The sequence below is a fragment of the Oreochromis aureus genome, linkage group 10 (genome assembly GCF_013358895.1).
Source record: "Oreochromis aureus strain Israel breed Guangdong linkage group 10, ZZ_aureus, whole genome shotgun sequence".
In the NCBI taxonomy this organism is placed as follows: domain Eukaryota; kingdom Metazoa; phylum Chordata; class Actinopteri; order Cichliformes; family Cichlidae; genus Oreochromis; species Oreochromis aureus.
The window spans coordinates 27281265-27294947 of record NC_052951.1 but is presented as its reverse complement, the minus strand read 5'-3'; the positions used below and the strand labels follow the sequence as shown (position 1 = coordinate 27294947).

General features: G+C 39.2%; 1 protein-coding gene across 3 annotated transcripts in view; it reads right to left on the bottom strand.

Moving 5' to 3' along the window:
- Positions 1-2356: 2356 nt before the first annotated feature.
- cadm1a (cell adhesion molecule 1a) overlaps positions 2357-13683 on the bottom strand; it is a 450442-nt gene continuing 439115 nt past the window's right edge. For all 3 annotated transcript variants that reach the window (XM_031747600.2, XM_039618269.1, XM_039618268.1), the window contains 2 exons: positions 11942-12070; positions 2357-7270 (listed from right to left, as the gene is read on the bottom strand). In XM_031747600.2, coding sequence (XP_031603460.1) covers positions 7152-7270; positions 11942-12070 — 248 coding nt within the window. In that variant the 3' untranslated portion in view covers positions 2357-7151. The remainder of the gene's footprint in view (positions 7271-11941; positions 12071-13683) is intronic.

Below are 13683 nucleotides of genomic sequence, written 5' to 3'. Positions count from 1 at the left end.
GCGAAATTGTAATTAAAAAGATAATATCGTCTTCTACTCAAGTCATCTACTGAATACTGAATATTACAGGTCTGTTAACGTGTAAAGTAGAGCCTAAATCATGAACATTAAATATGAATGGAGGACTACATTTGTCTGTGACAGACAGTTCACCTCACACCAACTCTGTCTGTGCTGAGATCAATGATACTACTTTCATAGAGTCTAAACCTTGCCAGATGTGTCAAAGCTTTCATGGCACTCTCAACATGTTACACTTTGTGTTAATTGATAGTACTGATTTTATATTCCATATTCACACTGGTTTATGCATGTGATAAAGATTTCATGTCATCTCCACTTGCCAAGGTTTTCACTTTCAAAGAATAAGTGGATGTGCAGAGCCATCCCATTACACCTACCTTTGTCTCAATCAAAATACACTTGTGATATTCATCAACACTGCTCAGTGAAGCTGAACCTGTGTGGATAATTACGCTTTTATGAGACATTTCAAAATGAAAGTAAGTGTAAAACCCCCTCCACTGTTTCCTGTAATGGAGTTATGTTCATCCACCAACAAAATTACGATACTCTAAACATCAAACTTGTATTCCACTGCGACTCTCTTGCGACACCTTTTCTCACAGGCAAATGTGTAATTGTCACTTAAGAACCTATGTGTTTCTCTTCATAGGTGTCAGGTTTTTCCTTTGACAGGCAGCAGAATGTTGTCTAGTAAAAGTCTGGATTTAGTATTCACAAGCAAAATTGTGGGATTTTTCCAAACCAAATCAAGTCATTTTTAGTCCCAACCCAAAGACATGATGTACTTTGAATTAATGGTATATAAACCAAAAATGCATGATGTTTGAAAATCTTGTATGACATGTATGACCCAAGCCTAGGTGCAACCCCTCAAGTCCAAATGTAGACTTTCTGCTTATTATTTTGTGTACATTGACATAAATATGAGACCGGGCAGATTAAAAATCATATCCAGAAACAAAAATAATTGTGGGAAACTTGTGCTCAGGAAGACACAACCTGCGCTCCCCAAGTCCTCAGTCACGCAGGCTAAGGCCTTAGGGAGACCTCAGCTTGTGTGTATTCCTGTGTATTGCTGTGACTAGCTGAAGTGGTATAGTCCTTTGTCACAGTCGCCCATACTTTGCATGGAAGATGCCAACTTATCTGCAAATGCTAATGGAGAGGTAAAACCATGAAGGTATCATGCAAAACAAAAGTTGCATCTTTTGACACAATTTTGTTATAGCGGTAAGGCACAACTTTTATTTTCAAGGCAAACATTCTCCAGTTGTGGTTGCATTGCTGTTTTTTGTTTCACTACAACTCAGAGAGTAGTTGACAAGTGCTTGCAGAGAAGTCTCAGTCTACCTGGCCGCTAGCAACTAAAGCAATCAATGCAGGGGTGTTTGTCTTTTAAGAGTGCAAAATGTCAATTTTGTTTGCATGTGATATATGAAAAATCACATTCAGGAACACAAAAATAATATGGTTCATCTTCAGGAACAGTCTAAGGAGCTTGGAAAGGACTTCTTTAGGTTTCCTTGAAGACGTTTCACCTCTCGTCCGAGAAGCTTCTTTCGTTCTAAGAGCGATTGGTGGAGAGTCCCAGATTTTAAGCACTATGGGAGTGTCCCCAAGAGGGTCATGGACCCCCCTATTGATCCTCTACCTACGTCGGCAACGTTGGCAAGACCAAGGAGCTGGTGGTGGACTTCAGAAGGAGTAAGCACAGAGACTACAAGCCCATTGTCATCAATAGAGCTCCAGTGGAAAGGGTGCAGTCCTTCAAGCTTCAGCTCAGATATTGAAGGACCCGTCCCATCCCAGCAATAATCTGTTCCAACTTCTGCAATCAGACAGAAGGTTCTGCACCATCTGGGCAAAAACAGAGAGGCTCAATAGGAGCTTCTATCCTCAGGCAATCCAGTTTTAAATCAGGACATGCCTGCTGAATCTTGAATCACACGGGCCAAGTGTCTGGTGAACCGGAATTGCTCTTAGAACTGAAGAAGCTTCTTGGATGAGAGGTGAAACGTCTTCAAGTAAACTTAAAGAAGTCCAGACGCCTTTCTTTCCAAGCTCCTTAGACTTTGATGACCTGATTGACTGAGAAACTTCACTTAAACAGTTGTAAAAATGTGTGTCCAGAAACAGGAATGAATAGATAAATAGATAGAGTTTGTGTCTATTGGGGAAGACAAAGAATATGCTAGGGTGGACAGTTGTTGTTGTTTAATTCCAAAGTAAATAATACTGTATGTATTGCTCTGCGCCCATATTATACGTATAGCGTTTTACATTTAATAATTCACCTAAAGTCTATTAAAAAAAACAATGCCAACACTGATTATTTTGGACATTTATATCTTTTCTCTTTTATTAAGACAAGAACTCTTCATTGTTTTGTAAAAATGTCTATTTATGAACCAATACAAAATGTGTATGGGAATGTGGAACTCCTCTTCTCCATTAATACACATTAACATTTCCCAAGTACAGCAGAGAGACAAAAAAAATCAATCTGAAAAGAATGACTGGCGAAAGAAAACTTTTTGGGAATCAAAAGGTGGTGGTGCGTTGAAATTGACAGAAGTACAGCCACAACAAGTTTCTGATCCTGCTTCATTCCAATAAACATTGTACTCTTTAGTACCTATGTTAACACAAAGCAATACTTAACACATCGTTTACAGTGCACCAAATATTAAGAAAAATACATAAAACATGTACAACATAGAAGCAAAATATCTCACCCTTTTTGCTTTGGGACCTAAACTTCTGTTTTGTACTTTATTTAATGATGTATTGTACTTGCTTTTATGTCATTGATAGGTGGGGCCTAAATTTTGCATTCTACCTGAGATGCAGTCACATCAGTCAGCAAGGCATGAACCTGAGACAGGACACTAGCAAAAGAATTTAATGGGAAGAAAACGACCTCAGTTGCGCTGTAAGATAAGACCATATCAACGTTTTTTAAAACTTCACTGGGAATAATGGAAAATAAAATGATATGTACAATAACCTTATCATTCTGTTATGCACCTAAGATTCGGAATAATTAAGCGTACTTAAATATATTTTTTTCACTTTCTTATGTTGGAAATTTAGGAAAACAAAAAAGTATTTTTATAACGTAAAACACTCCTGGCATTCCAATCTGCAAAAAGTTTAATATTCACAAATGAAATATTAACGTATCAGCCTTAGGGAGAAGACAATATTCAGTTCTATTCCTTTATTGGCAAGTACATATTTTGAAGTCTGATTTAAATCAAAGCTGCCACATGTCACTGAAGCGAAATAGTGCTCACTGGAAAATACAAATCACACAATATCAGTCTTACAGATGAAAGTGACATCTGCTCTGTGATTCATAAAGCAACAATAACAAGTCAATTAATAGTTTAATCAGACACCAGACCGTGAAACATTTACCTAATCAGTTCCCCACCCCACCCCCACCCGTCCATTTAACAAACACAAAACAGTGTCGTCAGCATACAGTGTTAACTTTGTGATAAAATTACTTTGTGAGTCCAGAACTTCTGAAAATGAACTCAAGTTTTAACAAGAAACAGATGGAGAGAGTTGGACACAACATCTTTGATTTTTGTCTGCAACGTCTCTCCTGTAAATCCTATCTACAACTACCACATCCAAAACTAAAAATAACATATCCACAGCTCCCCCCGTTCCACTTGCTGTGCTCTAAAATCACCCCGCCCCAAAACTTAAACGTTTTTAAATGCACAGATGGTCAAGAAAGTGTAATTTGCGCTGTGGATTTCACAAGAGCTATGTCTAAGAGCCACCCCAAATCTCAACATGGAAAGGCTGAATGTTGTCTTCATGCATGACCATGAAATATTAAAGCTATCACATTGGTAATGTGTCGCAATACGAGCTGCGCATTAACAAAATCCAATCAAATTCTTTAACATAGCAACAAAGTGTTAAATCATAGTGAGTGTACACATGGCAAGCAACACCATTAAGTGCCAAAGAATCCATAAATGCTCCAAACAGTGATGAACTGGAAAAGTGGTTTTCAGTGTCTTGATTTATTTATTCCAACATCTTATTGATTTCTCTCAAAGAATGCATTTTATGAAGCTTAAAAACATTTTCCTATTAAAATTAGAAAGTAATTTTAACAGTTAACAACTTGCAAAGCGGGGCGAAGTCTGACCAAACTGTTTCAAAGTCATTTTGAAACACATTTCCATCTCATTACAAAACAAGGGAAAGGTAAAGCAAATTTAAGATTTGAGATTTTTAAACAGATTGCAATAATTTTATGTAGAGGCGTAATTCAGAAATCAAGCATCATCTTACGCTTACGATGCATTGGCACTACTTTTCAAATTTCTTTAAAATGGATTTAATGCAAAGCTTAACTGTTCCAGTTCCACAGGTGTCCCATTTAATAAACAACAAATAATGTAAATCAATAAACAAGGAAACATTAGTAATTCAGATTTTGAGCTGAAATTAACAGTATGTGGATGGTAGACAAACACTAGAAATCAAACTGCCACCTTTTCCTTGACTAATATGATTTAGTTTGTCCTCTTGACTCTAGTTTTTCAACATTAGATCACCTTCACTTAAAAACATAACTGCTACTGCTGATGTTGGGCACATGCTAACTTTGACAAATCTTTGAAGTGTGATGTAATATCACAACAGAAAAAAGCCACGAAATAAATATGCTTTCAGTGTTTCAAACTCTTGAAATTGTACACGGCATCTGAGACCTCCAGCTTTATCCACCCACAGCTGTCACATGGAGAAAGGATTCATTAAGCGTGTTGCTTGCTGTGCGAACACATAATAATGAGAAACAATGTCACTGGTAAACCCACATTGCCATGTTGAAAAGCCAGAGCAATAATGCAAACCATGGATTAACAACCAAGGAGCACAACGTGTGTAATATGTCATCTTATGAACAATTATTGGTGTCCTCAGTGCTCCCAAACTGACACAGCGAAACAGATTCTCATTGGCTTTTGGCAGGTTGTACATAAACCATGATGGAGAAGCAAAAACAACGGGTTCTAGCATGAGCATACATGCAAAATTAATATTTTGGTGTTCAAAAATGAATGAATTTGAGCAAAATTAAGTACATTACATGGACAAAAGTACTTGGTCACCTACTCACTACACCTAAAGGAGCTTCTTAGTGCCATGAAGCTCCTGGCACACAGATTTGTGCTGATGTTAATGCCAGAGGAGGGCTGGAGCTCTATAACTCTGTGGCTAAGGTCCTGTGGTTCCACTTAGACTAGATGTGGAATACCTAGAAGAGAAGAAATTTCACAAACTGACTTGTTGCACTGGTGGCACACTGTTACAGTACCACGCTAGAATTCAGTGAGCTCCTTAGCACGGCTCGGTGCTTGATTTTATACAGCTGTGGCGACCCAAAACACCTGTACTCAAAGATACTTTTGTCCATATAGTGTATGGTGGTGAATGGCTGCGAATGGTTTGTCTCTCAGAACACTCTCTACTTCGAAGACATGTACTTTCCATAACACTTCCATATTTTACAGTTTGACAAAACTGACAATGAACGTGATACAGTAAAATCCACAAAGGTACTCCATTGTAATTCTAGTAAGTTGTAAAAAATATTTCTTAGTAAGGATTAGTGTACAATACAGTTGTGATTCCATTGGCTTGATTTACATTGGACTGTGTGTCAATGAGATAACGTGAACCTGCTAATGGGAGGACCTTGACTGCTATGTATCGTGTAGCTTATGTACCGATTAAATGTAACTTAACTTTGAATGGGCTTCAGTTTGGAGTTATATTAAGGCTGGTTCTCTACTTGGAAAACTTGTTGTATGGCGTACACTACACCAGCAATGTCAGCTGCTGATTGGCAAATATTAACACCAAATATTTTTTTCCAACAGTCTTTTATTACAGAGGCATCTTGACTGAGGATGTGTCAAAAACAATTTTAGGACAATTTACATTTTCTTACTTTCTCATTTATAATAAAAAATATTCTAGGGTGAGAGCAGATGGAAATCAATTGAAAACCAACATTACAACTCAATAAAAGCCGGTGGGAAGACAGGCCTTCCATTCAGCCAAATAGAAGAAAAATAACACAGAGCAGAGGAAGAAATCAAAATAATGAAATGGCAGTGCAGCGAGGAAAAAATAATGCACTACTTCTTTTCACTAAGGAATGTAATGCCTTAAAAGACAGTAATACAGGTGTATATCTGCTCTGCAAAAACAAAACCGAGGTTTTTAAATATGAATTTTCAAACTGAACCGGCCTGTTGAAATGGGAACATCTTTTTACATTAGCCTCTGTGCCTCTGTTTTAGTCGCGTTTCTTTCTGTGGTGTTGTGTGTGATCCAGTACGACAAACCTGTTTCTCTTTTATGTCCTTTGTACAATGATATGTAAAGCGTTCCATGCATTTTTAGAGCTGTCAAAACTTCAGGGAGAAAGAGAAGAAAGTAATGGCTTGAGACAAATCACAGTATACTGGAAAGAGTTTTTGTTATGCAGGAGAGGATCCGTTTGTGCAGACACATTAAGAGAAATTAATAAAGTGGCTGTGTAATTTTACCCTCATACAAAAGCCAACAGCACACTGATAATTACGAGGTGGGAAGATGAAACGGGAAAAGGGGAGCAACGAGGTTATGCAAACGATGATCAACACAAATGCAAAATATGGGTAGAACCAAAAGATTTCGAACAAGGCACAGAATTTTCTGCAAATGGTTGAACTAAATAAAATTTGTACCAGCAGTTAGGGAGGTGTTGAATGGTGAAGCTCTCTACAGTGATTTCTGGCACACCCTCCCACCCTCTACCCATCCCTGTATACTGAAAACCCCAGACCCTAACATTTTTTATCCTTTTTTGATTTTTTCTTTTTTAAACACACACAACATTCCATCTACATCTGCAGACTAGACTAGACAACGGCTTAAAACCAGGCCTTTCTTTAAAATCCCGTGTCTCTTCTACCCCTCGACCGCTCGACCAAACCGATTCAAACCCCTCTGTCAACCCCCACCTTATCCCCCCTCTCCCCGTCCCAAAAAACCCTTCAGTGTCCCAAGCAGGACATTGGAGGTGAGGGGTCCTGTTCTGATTAGATGTAGTACTCCTTCTTTTCATCAGAATTGGTGTGGCCACCCTCGGCATTGATGATGGCTGTGTCTGCATCCGCTGCGTCGTCTGCTCCTTTGGCTTCGTGTGTGAAGTAGGTACCTGAGGAGGAGAGGATGGACGACAGTGTCACGAACTGGATAATAGCCTGCTGCTCAGATGATACAAAAGATTAAAATGTGGCTCTCCATCTCACAGCACCCAATTATGCAAATCCTTCACTGTGTGGCCATTTACATATACTGAACACCAGCAAGCGGCGATATTCAGATTACACAGCGTTTCCCCTCGCTTTCCTTTATGATTGGCACATGAAAATCAGGGTTTCAAAATGATCTTGAGTGTCAGGAAGAGTGTTGCTCACACCTTCAAATTAACCTTGTCAAGTTCACACAAAAAGGGACTAGCCAGCCACTTCAAACCTAATTTACAAGAGTTATTCACAGCCTATCAAAGTAGAGGTGATGATGACAATATTTTAGGAAGAATGAGGGACAGTAGTGCCACATTAAAAGCACAAACGCTGCCTGAAAAGAGAGAAACAAGGTGCTGGAGTGCTGCGAAAAAAGGCTGGCTGGCATATTATGCAGACCTGAAAAAGAACGTTTACCCTGTCTGTTCTAAGGTTTTACGTATCAGGACACAGTAAAAAAATATCGAGTCCTTAGCATGTATTAAATAATTAAAATAATTGACCTCAGATGAACAACATCGTCGTTTATTTAACAAAGATTGAGCCAAAATCCAGAAGTAGTGTGTGAAAAACTAAGTATACCTCATGATTCAGTAGTTTCAACAACAACCTGTTAGCAACAATACCGTGGCGTAACTGATTTCTGTATGGTGACTTTGTCACCTCTCACATTGCCACGGAGGAATTTTGGATCCACTCTTCTTTACGTTGCTTTGGACCATTGAGGTTTGCATTCATTCCTTCATGCACAGCTCTCTTAAGGTCTCTTTGCAACACTCTGACTCGTGTCTTTTTCAGATATTTTGTTGTAGATTTGCTGCTGGACTTAGGATGACTGTCCTGCTACATGACCCAATTTTGCATGACCCAATTTTCAGTTGTCAAACAGATGGTCTCACATTTGACTCTAGACTACTTTGGTCTACAGAGGAGTTCATGGTCGACTCAATGCAATATGGTCAAACATCTCCGCTCTCATCTGCCCGAAAGACATTGTTGCACAAGTGTTTTTCAGAAGCAACTTTCAAATCTAAGCTGTGCTGCCAAACAAACTACTTGTTCAGTCTTTTTCTAATTGTATTGTCATGATCTTTGACATTTAACATGATAACTGAGGTCTGTAGAGTTTTTTCAGTTTCTCTGAGCACTGCACAGTCTGACCTTGAGGTGAATTTGAGACGTCCACTGCTGGCAGACTGGCAGCTGTCTTGGATGTTTTTGTGAATAATCTTTCTAGCTTTAGAATTATGGACTCTATATTATTCAGAAATGGACTTATTACCTTTCCCGGACTGATACAAAGCAAAAATTGCTTTTCTAAGATCATTGCTGATTTTTTTTTTTTCTCCTTGGAATTTACACCTTTATATTTCCAGACCAGAAAACTGCCACACTCACACTGGGTGTGAGTGGAGCCACCTAGTGTTTTTTACACTGCACCCGTGTGAAAACCTTTTTTTTATGTGGCTGTATATACTGAGGAGACTGGACGAATAATAAAGCAAGAAAATAACTTGAACATATATATATATTCCACATCATAAATGCTTAACGTGTGTCTCAATTTGGCAGAAGTTTGAACAGTAATATCAGAGTTTTGTGGTCCTCCAACGTTATCTTCAGCTATTACAAATCTGCTGCTTCGCTTACTCTCAGGGCTGTGGGTCCCTTCAGGTAAGTGTGATGTTGAGTAATTATTGGAAAGTTTTTAACAGAGGTAGTTAAAAGTTGCCTGAGACAATATTTCTTTTCTAATTCAAATTTTTTCTGAGTGGCTGCTGCAGCCTCTCAGATTTACTCGGCATAGGTATAGCCACCAAATGACACCAACCCCCCCCCCAAAAACAACAAACAAAAACCTCCCTCCTCGTGATTATTATTATTGTTCTGTCATGAATATTTATACTTGGCCTCCAGGCACTCTACCTTGTAAACAGTTTACCTCTCATAATATACACAATTAGTGAAAGTGGCCTGAATTTTATTTGTACTTGCATCTTATTGCTGTTTTATATTGAAAACATGTTGCGAGTCGCCTAAGAGGAAAGCAGCATTGTGACAATAATTCCAAAGTGAACACTAAAGGATACGTCCAGTTTATTACAGCTTATATTTCATAGTTTTGCCAGTCAGTTTCAATATCTCTGCATGAGCCAAAGTAACTGCTGAGATCTGGAACCAGCAGAGACAGATGTGTCAGGACTCATGAACAGCTGGATGATTTGGCAGGGTGTGAAATGCCAAGTTTAGCAAGACTGTCCAAATCATTTTATGAGAAGTGGGCACAAAATAGGCCCGAAGTGAACCTGTTTTTCCCTATTTTTCCTTACAAAGGTCCCAATCCCACAGTGGGTCAAAGTTGAGGAAGTTGGTCTGTGAGGTGTAATGGATGTTTGGACAGTAATTTCAAAGTTGCTTTCTCCTCTAAATAAGTTTGTCCAACCTGGGGGGGTTGTTTGTGACTTCTCTGATTGTCTGACTGCACCTGTTTCTTTCTCCCTCTAACGCTTTTTTCTTTTTTTTAGCAATGTTTCTGCACCTCCAGATCTCAGTATTGGATTATGGATTTCAATTCTTTTATTACTGACGAAAATGGCTGAAAACATTATATACAGAATAACAACCAAGTTGTAATAAACTCGAGTTATCCTTTAAAATCTGCACTGCTGCACTCGGTAACACAACAGTGGGACTGCTTCACATGGCTGTGCGCCTTGTCTTCGGTGTCTTTTGTGTGTTGATCTGGGAAACAGTCATACGAATCACTGGAGCTACTGCAAACCTCACTGCCTCAAAGTTTCACTGCACCGCTAAGATCTACCAGCAAACAGCTTGCATGTTGCTTCTAGACACAAATGTGAGGAGCCACTCAGAGTTCAGCACCACTGATAGAAGAGCACATTTCCTCTATACTTTTAATTTGCCTCATTTACTGTACTTCCTCTCTAAAGTGGTTAATGTACCCAATTCATTTCCCCCCGCATAAGAAACATCAAAGTGTGAAATGTGTTATAGATTCTAATTATTTCTCTGTTGTGAGGACGGCATACAAGATTTGTTATACTATGCGGCAGGACTGCATGAAAAATGTAATTTTACTCATCATCAGTAACCCATAGCCTTAATAGCTGTCTTTCCATCATTTTGATAGCATCCATCCATTGATGTAATAAGTCGTTTTTGCAGAAACAAAGTAAAGAGGCTACACTTGACAAACTGCCTGCTGGGACAGATAATGCTTAAAAGGAAAGCTGCTGTGAAATAACAGGTACTTCTTAAAAATGATACACAAAATTTAAATGTATCATATGGAGCTTTTGGGTATGCCTTGCTAATAGTGGATTAGACCCCACTTTTGCCATCAGAACTGCCTGAATTCTTCGTGGCATTGATTCAACTAGGTGCCGGAAACATTCCTCAGAGATTTTGCTCCATGTTGACATGATAGCATCATACAGCTGCTTCAGATTTGACAGCTGAGCATCTGTTATGTGACTCTCCTGTTCCACCATATCCCAAAGGTACACAGCAGCTTCGCTCTCTACTTGAGGACTCAAAGTGTTTTTTACAATTGTTAGTCACCAATTGAGACACATTCATACAAGCACTGGTTTCTATCTGACATTCACACAAATTCACACCCAGATAAATGCATCGGGAGCAACTCAGGGTTGCCCAAGGACACTTTGGCATCTGGTCTTTAGATGACCCACTCTACCTCCTGAGGCACAACCAGCATTCAAATGTGCTCTATTAAACTAAGGCCATTTGAGTACAGTGAATGCATTGTCACAGTCAGGAAAACAGTTTGAGATGATTTGAACTTTGTGGCATGGCCGGAAGTAGCCATCAGAACACGGGTTCACCATAGTCATAAAGGGATGGATATAACATAGGCTGTGGCATTTTAATGATGCAATATTTCCCCTACAGAATTACACCACCAGCAGCCTGAACTGTTAATACAAGGCAGGATAGATCCATAATTTCATGTTATTTACCACATTTGTTATCTCTTATCCAAATGTTGCAACAGAAATCGAGACTTATCAGACCATATTTTTCCAATCTTCCATTGTCCATTTTTATGAGCCCATGCTAACTGTAGCCTCAGTTTGCTGTTCTTAGCTGACAGGAGTTGTGCCCGGTGTGGTCTTCTGCAACTTTAGCCCATCTGCATTCAGAAATGCTCTTCTGCATTTGTTGAGGTCAGTTGACTGATTGTTGCCTTCCTATCAGCCTGGCATCAACATGGGATTTTCCCCAGAGACTGCTGCTCACTGGATCTTTTCTCACCTTTGGACCGTTCTCTGTAAACCCTAGATATGGTTGTGTGGGATCTCAATAAAGAAGTTTCTAAAATACTAGAAGACCAGACCAGTCCGTTTGGCGTACTGCTCTGTTGTCCAGTTTGCGCTTCAACGGGTCATCTTGACCATGCCTAAATGCATAAATGTACTGAGCCATTTGATTGGCTGATTTGATATTTGTACTAATGAGCAGTTGATACAACTGTATCAACATTCAAACATTTAGCAAATAATTCGACTTTGTTTTTAGACATTTCCTATATCTACTACCTTTGTGTCTTGCAAAGTAGCGTCCCAAGACAATGAGTAGACAGAGCATAGCGAACACGACCACAGCCACCACTCCTCCGATAACTGCGTGGTCCACTGTTCTGGGTGCTCCTTCTCCGGCTCGTGAATCTGAATGGGAAGAAAAAACAAAATGAGTAACAGTGCTACTAAAACTTCTCCTGACATTGAGAGAATAGCAACCTGCCACCAAATCCCTACCACACAGTCTGAGAGTTAAAGTGATAGAAATGAAGATTATACTTAATACAAGGCATTTAGATAGAGGAACTTTGGAGCAGCAATGCCTAAGATGCACTGCTTTAACAAAACCGAAGATTTGGACTTAACCCATACACTCCAGTAAATCCATAGCTGCCTGGTTGACTGTCATGACCGTCACTCTTGTGTTTCAAAAGAAATGAATTCATTACTGCTTTACTCTTCCTGAACGAGCTCAGTGGAAGAAATAAACACATGCAGACACAGATGTCGGCAGTCTTGCGCAGAAATTTAACGTATGTGTTTTTTGGTGGAAAAACATGTTGACACAGGTCCTTTCATAATCATATGGAGGTCCAGAGGGTGTACTAAGAAGCAAGTTTGACATAGCAAGTGTTTCTTTGTGTTAGCTCAGTCAGACATAATGGGTATCACAAGGGTGGTTATCAACTTCCTTTGTTAAAGCAGGCTTTCTGCTTCAGGCTTTGCACGCGCTCACATAAAAGGGGGGCGTTTGACGCGTTCGACATTTCTTCTAAATGGACCGATCAAGACCGACCAGCTTCAGTAAGAAGGAACAGTACAGCCAGAGTTATGAAGAATATTAAAAAGTTATTACTTCGAAAGCAACAATGGTGCTGCAAATAAGGAGAGATACTTAGTATACACTTACTATTGACATTTAGTAAAATTTACAACTGTACTCAAGAAGGGCACTCAGATCTGGTGCGATCCCTTTAATACAGGCAGAATCAAGGAAGCCAACTCAGTTTTTGACCGAACCAACTTACCACACTGATTCGTTCAGCGATCACACACACGTATGGCTCAGTAAGCTACATATTTAGAGAATCTACATTGCACTTGGGGCATATTGACAGGATAAGAAATGGTAAAATGTGATTCTTACAGTTGAGCTGTTCAGGACCAGGATACATGTTTAGCTTGTGACACATACAACATACCACGCTTCGATCCTATGTTAACAACACCAAAGTCACAATTCAACCACAATTTTCCACACTGTACTCAAACTCTGTGTCCAAACCTCATGGAGTTCAGCAGTTTCAGTTTTTAACTAGTGATCTTAATGCCTCTTTTATGTCGTTTGTTCTTCATTAACATGCTCAGCTCTTTATCTTAAGTAGAATTTTGCTGCATGTACAGTAAAATCTTTGAAGTCATGGTCACGATAGGTGATAACCTGAACCATACCCTATATTTTAAATAACAAATAGCTTAAAAACGAGTTAATAAATAGTTTTTAGAATTTTTTGTTCTAATTACCGAGACTTGCAAGAACAATTGCCTAGGGTTGGACTTGGGGTTATCACCAAAGGGTTAATGTAGTGACACACATCACGCGTTACACTGTGCAATTTGTGTTGTTTTGATTGCTCCTTAGTTGCACTCCCACAAGACAAAGCAAGACTTTTTTCTTTTCCTGAGTTCAGTCTGGCTCCTTTGTCTCTTGCTGACATTTTAATAACCACTGTACGAAATTGCCACAACAATAACTGTTT